Genomic DNA, 17,201 nt, shown 5'->3' with positions numbered 1-17,201 from the left:
AGAAAAGGTTTATCTCATCATCGGTGAAAATAATCTGGTTCCATAACTGTGGAGGTTTGTCCACGTTTTTCTTGGTAAAATTAAATTCTTTTTTCAAATTCAAATTAAATTCTTTGAGACGGAAGACTTTTTGCTGTTGACCGTGGCAAAATAGCTGCAAACTATCTTTTGACCCCAACGCAAAAAGGCAACATACATTTTCAGGAAAACTTTGCTGCGAAGCGGTTTTTTCCGCGCCACAATGTCGCGGTATTTTTTTTTCACTTTTTATTGAAAATATATATATATATTTATCCATATAATATGTATTTCTTCAAATGTCAAGTAATTACGAGTTTCGGACCCAAACTTGCTAAAGATGGAAAAGTACAACTATATGCAGTACGTACGGTACGGTTTAGTACTATTGCCTACTAATATCATAATAATGCCGCGCAAAAACTGACGCCAGCGGGCTCTCTGAGCTGGCCAGAAACATTCCATTGTATACAAATATTTAGCGCACAAACAAAAACGAAATGAATGAGTGAGGTTTCTTCCCCCTAATGCAACGGTTGTAGCCCACTTCTATTGCGTTTTTTTTTTTGTAATTTTGACAACTGGGATGAAGGGTTTGAAAATAAGTAGTAGGCGGTGCTATTCGTATAATTTTTCGGGAGCTTTTTGCTGATCACAATCGGATGTCTGTTTGTAAACAAATCCTAAAATTAAATTTTGAACCCTCCGCGTCCTTCTATTAAATATTCCGTAAGATAAAAAAATGGCATTTTTCACGTTGAAGGTTTTTTTAAATAATAGATTCAAAAACGAACATTAAGCGTACCTCTACGCTGGGTAAGTAGTGACCGGCGGCCCGGGCGCCGGGGAAGGTAGGCTTCTGAAACTCAACCCATTGCTAACGTTTTCTTCGTTTTTTGTTTCCTATTTTTTTTTTTTTGTTATTACTTGTTTTGTTACTTGTTACTTTATCATGAAAATAGAAAATATTTGCATTACTTAACTGTCCTAACCACTAATGTTCAACGTGTTTTCTTTTTTTTTTGCTTAATTTTGTGGATAATATAATTGTTGCTGTTCTGTGTGTTGCGTATGTCGATTGTGTGTGTGTGTCGAAATCGTTCAGATAATGCGTTAATTAACTCTCCTCATTCTATTGCAGTTTGAATGTGACAGATTTCATTCTGTGCTATTTGCTGTAAAACTTTCGGTTTGTTTGCATTTTATTTGATTCTGACGACCAAAAGCTTGGTTCGTAACAATAAACTATTGATTGTTGCTGTATATGGGTTTATCGAATCGACCTTAAACAGAGGAAAAATAACAATCGACTACCATCTGGTAGCGGTCAGTTGGATTTGTGTCACTTTCTACGGTTAGGTAAATGTGTGTGTGTGTGTTTGTGTGTAGCTAGTAAGTCTGTGTCTGTCACCAAGCGTGGGAAGATGGCACAGAATCATTTGAAATGATTTTTAAGTTTTCTTTTTAGACGTTCAATTTATAATATCGTTGTTACCGTTGTTGTTCTGATTCGGGTACTCGATTCGGTTCTCGGCCTACTCTGTCTAAGCTGATTTGTTTTGCTTACTAAATAATAAATTGTTATCTCGCAATGTCGAAAAAGTATTAGCTTAGATAACATCGTTATAGGTGTTAAAAACAAATAAATTTAAGTTCCGGTATCGGTGACTGTCTCTACCGAAGCGGGTGGGGGCAGGGGAAAAAAGGGAACGCATGTTGCTGTTGTTTTTTTTTTCGTTTTTCGAGTCTGCTGCGGTGCACACGGCCGGCGCGCCGGCTAATGCTCTCTAGCCTACACTGGTTACTGAGGATTAGTTTTTTAGATTTATCTAAATTCGTAGATCTGGATGCATGATTCCGGCACGTGCTCCAGCGTAAGCGATTGGTACCTTAAAAATTGAAAATAGAATTGATGGTTAGTTTCAAACCGAAGGTGTTCTCGTAGCATAGGCGTAACAAACCATTCGGAGGATCGGTGATAGTAGTAGCCTTCCATCACCGCCTGCGACTTTTGAAAGCAGATATAGTAGAACCCGGCAAACGAAGCCCCATTTATGTCCGTTATCTTGTGATCAGGTACCTAAAAAAGGAATCAAAATTTTTTACTAAACCAGAACCACTCGCTAGCGATCAACTTTTCCCCGTACCAAAAAGTGCTCTTTCCATCTCATAAAAACGTAGTCACTTTTCTGCAGGGCATCGTAGTCGAAGTCGTCCGAATTGAAATTTTTCTGATAGTCAACAAAGGCGGCAAATTTTCCCTGTAAAGAACAATAAAATAACGGTTCAGTCCTACAACGGCGGTTACCATCTGTTACAATCTTACAAAATGCTTCCGATCAACGTCCTCGTCGGCATCCCATTTGCGCGTGAGAAAGGGATACTTCTTGGAAATTATCTCCCCATCGAAGAAGGTGGTCAGCGTTGGGAACTCGAACGTCAAGCCGGTGATTTTCAGATATCCGCACAGGTAGGAATTTGCTTCGTCTACATGCTGGAATAAAGAGAGATTTAAAGTTAGAGCAAGATTTCAGGTTAGGAACATGAACGATTCTGTTAGAGATCCTAGCAGCCTATGAATTCAGTTAGTCTATAAACTTGCTATCGGACGCCTTTCCGTAACGAGCAAAATAAAGTTAACTTTTTCAAAATGTCGGTACAACTTTCTTCAAGAAACGGAATTGAATCGAATTCCACGCCTGAAACTGGAGTAGAAAAATCTGGAGCCATTGGAAGTGATCAAACAGTTCAAAGCGGATCCAGTCAAGCCAAGCGAAGGATGCTGGAAAGTCATCCCCGCGAACAATCCACCGAAGGAACAATCAGAACGGGATCTTGCGTGCGACGATAGGTTTGAGTATTGACCCTATGAACCATAGCCTGGTGCAAGATGCGATGACCGCCAAGCAGACATGGAAAAGACTGAAGACAACTTTCCAGGATAGGGATTACATCCGGGAATTCGGGCTGATTCGGCAGCTGGCCGGGTTTGAGTTTGTGGATTGTGAATCATTTGAAGTTTACATTTATCTTCTGATGACCACTCGGCACACGTTGGCTGCAATTGGATTCGAGTTTAATAACCACTAGATGTCCGGTATCCTGTTGATTGAACTACCACTGGTGATCATAGGCCTTTCAGCGTCCGTGCCTTAAAGCTGACGGCGGATACTGTTAAAACAAAGATTCTTCAAGATGTCAAGTTTATTAATCTGGAGCTGTGGCATTGGCGACCCTGAGACATCTGAACGTGGAGAGTTTGAAGCAACTTCGTGGCATGTTGTTGGAAGTGCAATTGCAGCAATTGAGTGCATGTGTTTTGCCCGTGCTTGCGTGATAAGCATCAACGTCAACTATTCCGATACAAGGGTGTTCGAGCAGACGATGTGCTGGACCTGATCCATTCCGATTTGTACGACCAGATGGAATCGACTTCGTTGACCAGAAGCAAGTACTTTCTTATGACTATTGATGATTGTAGCAGGAAACTATCTGCTGACGAAAATAAAAGTGCTGGATTGTTTCAAACATGTGTCGTGTGAAACGATTGAGGACTCGGAGCATCATCCATGGAATAAATTTCGCCTTCCATACCCTTAGCATGTCTGCACAACTATCTATACCAGTGATGTCATCTCGATCTTCGAAATGATTCGTGCGGCTTGCGGACTGATTTGAAAAATGGTGGACTTATGAGAAAATTTTATGATGACATAGGAGGAAAAGTACTCGAAAAATGTTCAATTTAGCCAAACGTACGTCAAATTGGACTGAATATAGGAAAGCTCTAACTGAGTATAATAAAGAAATAAGCAAATCTAAGAGGAAATCTTGGATGCTAACATGCGAAACCATAAATAATACAACAGTTGCAAGGCTACAGTAAACCCTTGCAAAAAATCACACAACCGAACTAGGTAATCTTAAGTATCAAGACGGACATTTTACTAAAAATCTAGGTGACACTTTAAACTTGATGATGGAAACACATTTTCCGGGCTCAACTGTGTGTGTGGTCTCGGAAGGTATAGGTGTAGAAAATTGTTCTACAGAGATTCTCTCAGAATCTAGTAGAGCAGACGGTATAGCAGCAGATGTATCTGACGAAATCTTTACTTTAGCGAGAGGGGTAAATGCTGTAAGATCATTTCAGCCATTTAAATCTGCAGGTGTTGACAGAGTATTTCCAGCACTGCTTCAATAAGATGAAGCAGTCCTAGTACCGGCGCTCATGCAGATTTTTAGGGCAAGTTTAAGATTCAAATACATTCCATCGAAATGGAGATCAGTTAAGGTCATCTTCATACCGAAAGCTGGGAAGAGAAACAGGACGAATCCCAAATCCTTCAGACCTATCAGTCTATCTTCGGTTCTACTGAAGACAATGGAAAAAGTTCTGAAAGATTATGTCGATTCAACATGCATGCAATCATATCCATTATCTGAATATCAGTTTGCATATCAATCTGGTAGTTCAACAGTAACAGCACTTCATACGCTTGTAGGTAAAATTGAGAAATCTCTTTCAGTAAAGGAAATTGCACTTTGTTCTTTCCTGGATAGTGAAGGAGCTTTCGACAATACTTCCTATTCATCTATGAAAGATGCTATGAAACGAAGAAAATATAATACGCACATAATCGACTGGATTCATACCATGCTGGTAAAAAGAGAAATCACTTCTGAGCTTGGAGGGTCCTCTATGACAATGAAGGCAATGAAGGGATGTCCACAAGGAGCAGTTCTTTCACCACTTTTGTGGTCTTTAGTTGTAGATGATCTACTTAGGGGTCTGGGAGCTGAAGGTTTCGAAGTTGTCGGCTTTGCAGATGACCTTGTCATCATGGTGAGAGGAAAATTTGATAATATAGTTTCGGAAAGAATGCAACAGGCTCTAAGGCTTACCTAATCTTGGTGTAAGAACGAGGGCTTAAGTATTAATCCGACAAAAATCGTAATTGTCCCTTTCACTAAAAGGAGAAAACTCAACTTAAAGCTTCTCAAGCTTGAGGGAAAGCAAATAAAATTTAGTGAACAGGTAAAATTCTTAGGTTTAATTCTGGACGCAAAGCTAAACTGGAATGCACATCTCGACGTAGCGATAAACAAGGCAGTCAGTGCATTGTGGCTATGTTCAAAAACCATCGGAAGGAAATGGGCCTTAAAGCCAAAAATGATAATGTGGATCTACACATCTATTATAAAACCGAAAGTTACGTATGCTTCGTTAGTCTGGTGGCCAAAAACAAAGGAGGCTACTGCTGAATCAAGGCTTGCAAAACTTCAACGACTTGCGTGCATTGCAATAACCGGAGCAATGCGTAGTACTCCATCGAAAGCATTAGATGCAATTCTCAATCTGCTTCCTTTGCATGAATTTGTGCAATTGGAAGCAGAGAAATGTGCTCTGAGGCTTAATAAATTTAAAAATGTTTCATCGGATCATTCTGGTCACATGAGTATTCTGAATTACTTTAAAATAGGGCCTGTGTTAAGTATGAATGGAGATTGTATGAAACCTTTGGATAACTATGACACTCCCTACAAAGTGTGCGAAACATCGCGCCACAATTGGGAAAGTGGAGTTCCTATGGTTCGTCAAGGCTCAACGATATTTTTCACTGATGGCTCAAAAATTGGTCCAAAAACTATTGCTGGAATCTATGGCCCTGGAACAAAAATATCAGTGGCAATGGAAATATGGCCAACTGTGTTTCAGGCGGAGATTTTTGCAATAATTGAATGTGTAAATGTTTGCTTGAGGAGGAAATATAAGCATGCAAATATTTGCATCTTCTCTGATAGTCAGGGCTGTCATTCGCTCACACTATGCGCCCAATGTTCCAATACTATGCCTTGTCGCACAGAGCGATTCGGCAACACACCTCTACAGCTAATATGCACACAGCGTACGAGCGAACGCGGAGTGGGAGCGAACGACAGCACTCGGTGAAAATCGCCCAGTGAGTGACAAACAGCACTTGGTGCTGCCCTTTGCCACACTTCGTGCGGAATTGCGCAAAAAAATTGTTTTGTATTTACAAATTTTCTGCCCTTTTAAAAGTGAAAATACACGCTGCACTGAACAACTAATATGGTCTATGTTAAGTTAGTACGGATCAGGCACCGCAACAGTAAAAATGTTTTTTTCAATCACACCACTTCAACTGACCCAGCGCAGGGTGTACAATCCAGCCGCGCAGAGTGCGGCTCTTGGTGTGGTAAAGCACGCAGCAAATTTATCACTCTGCGTTTGCGACTGCCTTTTGTTGGTGCGCGTAAAACACGAAAGAGCGTGTTTAGCAAAAGAGACACTGAAGGGAATTTGTGGGCGAACACACACCGCATGGCGAGTGTTGTGTTGTTTAAGAATGTGTGTCTTTTGGTCTGCGCTGCGGTTTATGCCACCTCTGCTGATAGTCAAGCAGCACCGAAGGCACTAAGTGCTTGTAAATGTACTTCTAAAATGGTTTGGGATTGCATTCTTTCTTTGCGACGTCTATGTCAAATGAACTCAATCAATCTGTATTGGGTTCCAGGACATTGCGGCATTGAAGGCAATGAAATAGCAGACGACTTAGCAAAAGAAGGCTCTAACTCACAATTTATTAGTCCGGAGACTTTTTGCGGAATATCAAATTGCGCAATTAAAATGGAACTTAGACGCTGGGAAGAATAAAAAGTGACAGCCAATTGGATGGCAGTCAGAGGATGTAACCAGTCCAAAAGATTTATAACTCCAAATGCAAAAACCACCAAAAAGCTCATAGAGCTCAATAAGAGAGCTCTTTGTACATACACTGGCCTAGTAACTGGGCACTATCCGAGTAGATATCATTTTAAAAACATAGGTCGGGTTGGTAATGATATCTGTCGCTTTTGCAATCTTGAAAGTGAAACTTCGGAACATCTGTTATGCAGTAGTGATGCATTATATACAAGCAGATTTAAATTTCTTGACAAGGGTTGTTTATCTCCCGGTGAGCTTTAGTCTGCTAATCCCGGGAAGGTTATTGGTTTCATAAACCATATCATACCTGACTGGGAACGTGTAGCGGCAAGTGGCCAATCACTTGTATAATGGTGTTTGGTTTGCCTGACACGTACAGCAAATAAGGATATACTACAAAAGTTCAATTCAATGGACAAAGTAGTCTAAGTCCCCCCTAACAAAAAAAATGCCTGGTCACCAGTAATCTATACCTATAAAGAAGGATTTCTGTCTGTCTGTCTGTCCGTATGTTCCTTATAGAATCGAAAACTACTGAACCAATCGGCATGAAAATATGCATGTAGAGGTTTTTTGGGGCCAGGAAAGGTTTTAATGATGGTTAGAAACCCCTCCCCCCACTAAGAGGGGGGGCTCCCATACAAATGAAACACAAATTTCTGCATAACTCGACAGCTAATCAAGCGAATAGAACAAAATTTGGCATGTGGGTGTTTTCGGTGACAAGAATTTATTCTATGGTAAATTGAGACCCCTCCCCTCTTTATAAGGGGAATTATAACTCCTCTCCTCTTTAAAAGGGGGGGCTTTCATACAAATTTCCTCATAACTCGAGAACTAATCAAGCAAATGGAACCAAATTCGGCATGTGAAGGTTTTCGAGGGCAAGAATATTTTCTATAGTAAATTAGGACCCCTCCCCACTTTAAGAGGGGGGGCTCCTGTACCAAAGAAACACAATTTTCCTCATAACTCGAGAAGTAATTAAGCAAAGCGAACCAAATTTGGCATGTGGGTGTTTTTGGAGACAAAAATTTTTTCTATGATGATGGGACCCCTCTCCGTTTTAGGAGGGGGGGATCCTATACACATGAAATACAAATTTCCTCATAACTGAAGAACTAATCAAGCAAATGGAACAAAATTTGGCATGTGAAAGTTTTCGAGAGCAAGAATATTTTCTATGGTGAATAAGGACCCCTCCCCACTTTAAGAGGGGGGGCTCCTATACAAACGAAATACAAATTTCCTCATAACTCGAAAACTAATCTAGCAAATGGAACAAAATTTGGCACGTGGGTGTTTTTAGAGACAAAATTTTTTTCTATGATGAACTGGGACCCCTCCTCACTTTAGGAAGGGGGGCTCCTATATAAATGAAATGCAAATTTCCTCATAACTCGAGAATTAATCAAGCAAATGGAACCAAATTTGGCATGTTGAAGTTTTCTAGGGCATGAATATTTTCTATGGTGAATTAAAACCCCTGCCCACTTTAAGAGGGAGGGCTCCTATACAAACGAAATACAAATTTCCTCATAACTCGAGAACTAATCAAGCAAATGGAACCAAATTCGGCATGTGGGTGTTTTGAAAGGCGATTTTTTTCTATGGTGCATTGAGACCCCTCACCTCTTTTGGAGGGGAACTATGACCCCTTCCCCTATACCCCTGTCATGGCTAATTTTTTAATGCTATCCACTTTATTTTATCAAACTAAGCAATGAGGGGAGTTTTCTATTTTACTATGAGGAAAATTTGTATATTAAACCACCCATGAACTCCACAGAAACTTGCAAAACTCAACAAAGGTCATCCGAAATTCACGATTTATGTACAACACAGTTTAATTTGTGGCAATACGAAGTTTGTCGGGTCAGCTAGTAATCTAGTATATATATAAAAGTGAGTGTGAGTTTGTATGTATGTTCCGGCATAACTCCAAAACGCATTGACCGTTCTCGACCAAACTTTGGCACACATGTTCCTTGGCGTAAGCAGATCAGCACTGGGGCCGACAAAAGGAGGGTAATCCCTAACAAGGGTGGGAGATCCAAATAAGTATAAAGGGTTACGTTTCTCTTGTATTTAGACCGATTGCAGTTGAGCAAGAGGCTGGGGGACAAGAAGACGGGGGGTATGGAGGGTAGGTTGTGGAGTCACCGAGGAGACATATATGTAAAAAAGCTTTTGTTTCTCTTTTGTTATTGGGACTTTTGACTACGTGGCAGAAGGCGGAACTGACTGGGGGAGCCGAACGGGGGGATGAGGAACGGTAGTATGAATGTATGTTCCGCCATATCTCCGAAACGCCTAGACTGTTCTTCATCAACTTGGCATACATGTTCTTTGACATAAAAGAAGTAGTGAAGGGGGTGCTCTCTTACAAGGAGGGGAGGATGGTTAAAATGGCTAAAGGAGTGCATTTCTCTTGCATTTGAAATGATACCGTAACATGCTCTAATATCGCGAGGTTAAGAACCCATACAAACCCATAACGTTAACGCAAAAAATATTTCTTTAAAGCTGCATATTTTTGACAATTGGGGTAATCTACCAATAGATTATGTTGTGCAAAAAAACAATTGGATTTTATTTTAAAAAAATGAAGAAAAGATGCTTGAATCAAAGACAAGTTACATTGCCTAATACCCTGGTCCCCGGTCTTTAGAAGCGACAAGTATTGGACTAACATTCCGTCCCATCCCACCAGGACTCGCATTCGAACGTGGCCTGCGTCGATAATGATCAGCATGCAGGACCTGATAAGGATGCACAATGAGGAATAGCATGCTGTCCCAAGTATGCTTTTTCCAGCCATCATTTTGCAATTTTCATCGGTCCTGATCAATAACATTGACATTGACATTGACTATGCCTAAAACATAATTACATTTATTTAACTATTTTACACAGTTTTCTATCGTCAACACAAACTTACATCTCACTGCGTCGTCCTCTATAACTATTACTAACTAAGCTATTGTTTTTTTCCTGTCTTCTAATTGTCGTACGCTGAAAGCATCATAGTTTTTATTTTCACTGAAAAAATCAACTAAAGCGATATAGAAAACAGGTTCTGTTTGTAACAGAGAGACAGAAGGATCCTGAGCAAGATCGGCCAATCAGCTAGTATAAGATACCTTGGGATCACCAAGCGATTAAATACACCATCGGCCGGCGGAATCCGGTGATAATGCAAAAAGCTAGAGCCCATGAGCAAAAGTGGAAGATGATGACCTTTGACAAGAAAATTTTCATTGAGACACTCTGGGTGGACAACTTATTGTGAATGCACACTAGTTGACGGATACGCAGGTAAGGGCATATGATGCTACCATGCCGAGAAAATTGAAATGGCGAAACGCCCGACGGCTAGCTTTTACTGGTGAAACAAGATCGGTAAGAGTGGATGCTATTTGAACAGTGGACCAAACAGTCCAAACAGAAGCGAAGAGGAAATATCCTTTTTGCGCCGTTGTAACGATCGACGTAAGAAACGTCTTCAATAATGCCAGTTGGAAGGCCTTCGCCATGTCACTGCATAGAATGGCAGGTCCCGTGGTATCTATGCAGTATGCTGGGGAACATACTTCAGGCAGGAAACGGGTGCTTGTTTACGAGACGACTAACAGACGTAAGGCGATGAACAAACATTACGTCGGAAGTTGCGCAATTTTGCGGATGACATCGTGCTATCGATTTTGCGGATGACATCGTGCTATCAGTGACAGACGAGTCATTGGAGATCAAAATGGTGATGACAGAGGTGATTGAAACGATCGAGAACTGGAACTGGAATTACCCACCATAAAACGGAGGTCCTATATGGTCAGTAACTGAAAAGCCGTACCTACAGTACGCAGTCATCGCCACCGGAGAACACGTTATTACTTCAACATGGACTTTCATGCATCCGGGAGCCTCCAACAACCACGTCAACTACGCTTGTGAGAAGGCGACGAAGGTAAACCCGAATAGCACGTTCCGACTCATGACTGTGAGTGTCGCCCCATTGCATAGATAGAATAGCATCGTCGGAAGCAGTAGGTATTATCGCTGGAATGCAAGACAATAACTGCTACGTACAAATAAATGCCAGAGGAGCTCAGAAGCTAGTGAGGGAAAATTCGCTGGTCAAATGGCAGTGAAACTGCGACACAGCCAAGAACGATGGATGCACGCACGCGATAGACTCATACCGGTTCTATCAGTCTGGTTGAATGGAAGCGAACCAACGGTGTGTCAAAACCAACCTGCCCTGATAGCCGTGAAAGGATGAAAGTAATGTTGGTCGCCATCTCCGGATCGGTACGCGTCTCGACAGGCGTACAGAACAATGCGAAGACATTGACAGCCTCTCCCCTAAGTAAGACGTTACGGGGCATTCTTGACTAGAAGCCCGGAGGGTTTTAGTGGTTTAGAGTGGGGAGCGGCAGACATAGGCCAACAACGAGCTTCCGAGACCCTTTGATTCGTGGGATATTTCCAAACACTCCTTCGTACTGTTAACTTCCTCTTACGGGAGTTCCGCCACTTCATGCGGGATGTTCGAGTGTCCTAAGACCTGCAGTCACTAGTGTACAAATTCATCAAAACAACGCCAACCCTACTGGCGGTTTTCCTACCAGTTTCTAGGACCAACTTTCATTCGAAGAAAACGACGGCTGGAACGCAGCGACAGCTCTTAAAAGTTAACGGGAATGCTGCTCCAAGTGAAATAATCTGCCGTGATCGGTTGTGCGGCATGAAAGATGGCGATTTCAATGGTTATACATTATTTTTAAATTTATTTATTGCCGTCATTATCGCCATCATTAGCAGCCTAGGACCCGGGGTGGCTTGTACTGTTTCAAGCAGTCGTCTCCATTCAACTCGTCTCAAAAGCCGCAAATCACTTTCGACCTGGTCGACCCATCTTGAAAATTGAGTCCCCCAATTCCTGGTGCCTGTAGGATTGTTGAAGCTAGCTGTTTTCGTCGCACTGTCGTCCGGCATCCTTACGACGTGTTCGGTCCACCGTAGCCGACCGATTTTCGCCAGATGTACCGAATCTTTCCAAGCAGTGCCTGTAATTCGTGGTTCGTACGAGTCCGCTTTCAGTTTGTACTCCCACCAAATATCGTCCGCAATACCTTCCACCCGAGCACGGCAAGGGCGCATATGTCCTCCGTGAGCAGCGTCACGGCTTCAAGTCCATAAAGAACTACCGGTCTAGTAAGGGTTTTGTACATTTTCAGCTTCGTTACGGTTACCGTGAAAATCAAAAACATCTAAATTATTTAACAGGCTGAAGCATTTCTTCAGCGGATGGTTCTATTTTTAACAGTTATGATTAGGACAATCGTTGACGGAGGCGACGCACTGGACCAAAAAACTTTGCCAGTCGCAAGTGGTCTGGGCAGTCGCTCCGGTTTGTCAATAAGTCAAAGAAAAACATTCTCAGCAGGTATAAGTGATGTTGGTGCAAAGGCTCCAACCTTATCAGTACGAAGGTAATCCTTGTGATTTATTTCACGGCAGTCGTCACTGCGTACAATAAGCAGTACAACGAGCGTCTTCAAGGCGTTCACGTCGCGGAATTCACGAGCATCATTACAAGGGATGAAACTAAGCATGGCGAATGCTTTGGAGATTATCACAGGAACGTGCTCGTTAAAATAACGGTTGCAGCTCTGCAGAGCCGACGTTTAGGCTGGCAAACCCGTGCGGTGGAACAGACCCTCGCGCTTCAGGGGGGCCTCGCGCTTGGTGATGGTCAACACAGTTGACTGTTCAGAAATATTTGTATATTTTGTATTGACCAAACTCGTGTTTTAGTCTTATGACCTTGAAATGCGGTCAGGCATATATTAATATTTTTTGAAACGATGGTTCTACAATTGATGAAGGGACGGTAAGGGAAAGTAATGAAGAAGGATTTTTTGGGAATGGAGGGGAAAGAGTGGAAAGGAAGGGAGGGGGTAATAGGAAGCTACGCTTAACAAGTTCTCGTTGTGACTCCTATCTTTTGTATAAAGCTGGAAGGTGCATGGGTCGGAGCATTGGACAAAAGGTAGGAGTCACAACGACAACTTGTTAAGCGTAGCTACCTATTATCCCCTCCCTTCCTTTCCACTGTTTCCCCTCCATTCCCAAAAAATCCTTCTTCATTACTTTCCCTTACCGTCCCTTCATCAATTGTAGAACCATCGTTTCAAAAAATATTAATATTTTGAATTGTTTCCTATCCTCTTTTATTTAAATATTGAGTGTAAAGTGTTAGGAAAAAATCGATGAAATTAGACCTCGCTGCTTTAGAATATGTCGTTACATAAGGTGCCAAATAACTCGGATCTGCTTGCACGCCGATTATGTACGGAGGATTCAATTAAGTGGGTATTTAGCTCTTTTGAACCCATGAATTCTCCAGATCCGGGTGGTATTCAGCATTATAATAACAAAGCCTGGGTGCTAATTCCGTTATCGAAATTTGACCTTCTGTTTTTATACGACAGACTTCGCAACCAGCTGTTAGAACACAGGGCAGTACGGGGTCAGTGCTACGATCCTATTGTTGGCTCTAGCAGCCTCTCCCAGAACATACGACTGGCTTATTAGACCAGCGTCTTACCTACAGCATTATAATGTCTGAGCTAATTAACATTTTTCGAACCAGTTTCACTTTGGGACATATCCCGGAGAATTGACGGAAAGTAGGCAGATACCGAAAAGAGAAAACCACCCAAAAGGCTTTCAGTCCAATAGATTTGACATCAATGCTTCTCGAGTTGATAGAGGAAATCGCGGATAACTATAAAGGCATTGAGTTATCAAAGAACTTTCCGTTGCGTGGAAATCCACACGCATACCAACACGGTCAATCTACGGAAACTGCATTGCTCTGCGTTGTGACGTTGATTGAGAAATCGCTCATATATCAAGAGGAGGCACTTTGGGGTTTCCTTGATATTGAAGGCGCTTTCGATAGCGTGTCGTTCGCTTCAATTTTTACAGCTCTCTTTGAAAACGGAATCGACTAAAATAAGTTAGACTCTAGCAAGCCTAACAAGCCGTGAAAGCCTTGCTAGTTAGGAGATACATCACTTAACATTTTCGGCTGTAAAAGGAAGCCCATAAGGAGCTCTCTCACCCTTGCTTTGGTCACTGGTGGCCGACGCATTCCTTCACAAGCAGCACATCTTGGTTACGAGACTATTGCTTACGTCGAAGACTTATCGTCAGAGGAAAGTTTGGGATAAAAAACTAAACATAGCTGCCAACCTAGATTACCTGTTAAGATAGCATCTCGTTGGAATCAAAAACAGGGTTGCTGACTAAACAGTTAAACAGTGAGCTAGGCACAACCAGGGGCCTACTAACTGTCCTACACAGTCCTGCTCTTTATCATTCAAACAGTATCGAATGATACCGACACCTTCCGCTTTTGTAACTCTGCACTTGAAAGTTCAGCACATCTGCTCTGTAATTGCGGAGCGCTTGCTTTATCTAGGCATAACTTCTTCGGAAGTATGCTGCTTACTCCATACCGAGTATAGAACCCAAGTCCCAAAAGATCATTCACGGCACAAGATCACAACTATCTAGCTCAACTTCAACTGTGTACAGCAATCGAAGTCTGCGCCAAAAGATGCTCGTTAAGGCTATCACAGTGGCCTTTCAATCCAATGCCCTTCTGGTATACAAATTAGGGCCTCGCTGCTTAATCTACACGGGGCCTCGCGCGCTGTAACGCCGGCTCTGCAGCTCTGTTTCACACTCAAGTCATTTATCGAAGTAACAACCTAACAAGATCCAAACTGAGTATGAAGACATCAAAAAATGGTTTGATGCGTGTATAGCCTCAGAAGGGAGACTTTCACCGAAAGTTTTGCATGCAGATCAAAGTTCAAAAATATCCGTTATTATACCAGGAACATCGTACATCTGTTTCATTGCAAATCTAAACAAAACACCATACGTCTCCATTGCATTTTTGCAACTCAATAGTCAATTTTTCAAAATTAGGGGAGCAGCTAAAAATTGCTTTTTTCTGCACCATCCTAATTCATAACACTAGGTATACGGGCCAATTAAAAATTACAATCTAATTATTTTCACAAAACAAAAAATATAGTTTGAACAAAACCGGAGTAAATTTTTGCACTAGAACGCAAATGCTTCACAAATAGGCGTATTTCGATTATTGATTACGGAAACTTTCGTCAGTAATTTCGAATTGTTACGTGAAAGCGATTGTAATACGAATTCAGCCATTGCATGAGTATTATCCTGATGTGTGAACGCAAACAACACGATGCACACTTCTTCTAAATGAGCTGCTTTCAGAATTTATTTTAATCCAGTGTTTTTTTTTAATTTCACTATATTCAACAGATGATGTAATAAATGCTCAAAGGATTTGCATAGCACCTTTGAAGACACATGATAGAGATTCTAAAATTGCATAGGCGTCTTAAAGTCTGGCGCTCATTTGTTATCTAATATTAGAATGACAGCGTACGTATAAAAAAACACGCCTACTTGGTTAATAAAAAGAATCCATTCAAAAATGTTACTCGAATAAGCTGGGGGAAAGAAAAACTACCGCCCTTCCCCAACACATACCTGCAGCACCACTTCCACCTCGTACGAATTTCCCTTCGACTTCTGGAACCCTCTAAACTTGGATCCATTGTAGAGCAGCGACTTGGTAACGCCCAGCTGCTTGGAATTGTTCGGCGGAGGCGGCACAATGTCTACCTTTACCGGCATTGTATCTTTCGCGGGAGATGATCGCGATCCTTGTCTGGTGCTGTCGTTGACACTGCCGCCGCTGCAGCTGCTGCTGCTATTGCAGTAATTACCACCGCCGGACGCGTCCGGTTTACCGTCGAAAGTGGTCGCGTTTACTTCCGCTGCCGCTGCCTCCTCGATCGGTGGGGACCGTTCTGCGGCTGAGTCAGTTCCCCGCTCCCCGCAAGAAACTACGTCGTCGTTTTCTACAACCGCTAGAAGCAGACCTACTTGTTGTTGCTGTTGCTGTTGTTGCTCTAGAGACGGCAGGGCACCTGCTGACGAACAACCTTGCTGCAGGTGCAATTCCAGTTGTTGCTGCTCGGAAATGTCCGCGTCCGGCAGCGGGTGCAGCGCAACGGCGGAAGTAGACGATGACGATGTGTCCGACGAGGACGACACACTTTCTCTTTCCGTCCGCTCTTCCGCCTGCTGCTGCTGGTCCTGCTCTGCCTGGGGCTTTATTTTGACGGCTTTCCGACGGGGCACGCTTCGGGTGTCCCGGAACGAAACTGGCTGAACGGCACTTTGCGCGCGACCGGCGTGAACACTACCGCGGGGATTGTCTTTCGAAACACTACCGCTTTTACGACGAATTTTCCTCCGAGAAAAACACACACATCACAAAATACACTCACTTCTTACTTGGTGGCTGCAGCGCTTCTCTCTTCTCGATAAGGGCAATTTTGTGATAGTTCGAGATGGATTTTTTACGACGAATTGCGACGAATGACGTTCGTACTGTCAAGTAATGCAATTCCTATTGGACAGTGATGCAAGCAAGTATAACAGTTTTTTTAATTGAAATAGGGTAACGAACATATTTTGAACACATAGAGGAGATGCATCAGTCTTAATAAAAAGCACCGAGTTCGGTAAAATTTTACCGAAATTTAAACAGCTGAACGTTCGGTAAAATTTTTACTAATAATCCGTAAACATCGATATCACCCCACTGTCACAAATGTCATTCCCATACATTTTTCGTGTAGCCAACATCTCATCTAGCCTAGAGTGACTATATACAGAGTGGCGACAAGTCATCCCAAATGTATGCAATGCGGTTTTTCCAAGGTTTTTCTTTCTCTTTCCTGCATACGCGTTGGATAGGTCGTCTGCTCGATTGGAATGACACTGACAGATAATTATCATTCCAATTTTGACATTGTCGCCACTCTGTATACAGTCACTCTAATCTAGCCCATAACAAACTTCGCCTCGGATGAAATGTATTTGTGAGTAGACCGCTCTAACTTCAGCCTTGGATAAATGTGTATTGGTAAGCGCTCGAACAAAATTAATATTTTGCTTTTTTCTTTTTGTGTCGGACGTGTAGGAAGCGTAAAAAGATGTTAGCTGCTTCTTTACCATGCAGTTTCATACGCCTGGTCGATAAGCACCACCAAAATATTAACCGAACAATCGGCTGTTTAGATTTCGGTAAGTTTTACCGAATCGTTTAAGTGTGTACGGTCTTTTCGGGGACCAAATATCGACTCTGACCACTATCTCGTATAATGAGTAAAATTCGCGCAAGGCTTCGAACACGGCGACAGCTCGCACTGAGAGGACGCTGCGTTGCAACATCCAGCGGTTAACGGCTGACGGCGTAGCAGTGGAATACGCCAGGAAGCTTGACCAACGAATCGCAGAACAGCAGGTAGAAGGAGAAAATATA

General features: G+C 42.3%; 1 protein-coding gene across 1 annotated transcript; it reads right to left on the bottom strand.

The window, feature by feature from the left end:
* Positions 1-264: 264 nt before the first annotated feature.
* LOC128733842 (glucose-induced degradation protein 4 homolog) lies at positions 265-16,144 on the bottom strand. Its single transcript, XM_053827670.1, has 5 exons — positions 15,356-16,144; positions 2,345-2,512; positions 2,166-2,279; positions 1,980-2,098; positions 265-1,907 (listed from the first exon to the last, which is right to left on the bottom strand). Exons 1-5 carry the CDS (start codon positions 15,500-15,502, stop codon positions 1,844-1,846), a joined length of 612 nt encoding a protein of 203 aa, XP_053683645.1. The 5' UTR covers positions 15,503-16,144; the 3' UTR covers positions 265-1,843.
* Positions 16,145-17,201: the final 1,057 nt, after the last annotated feature.

The sequence above is a fragment of the Sabethes cyaneus genome, chromosome 1 (genome assembly GCF_943734655.1).
Source record: "Sabethes cyaneus chromosome 1, idSabCyanKW18_F2, whole genome shotgun sequence".
NCBI classification, from domain to species: Eukaryota; Metazoa; Arthropoda; class Insecta; order Diptera; family Culicidae; genus Sabethes; species Sabethes cyaneus.
Note: the sequence above shows the minus strand (reverse complement) of the source record. Positions and strands in the feature narration are given on the sequence as shown.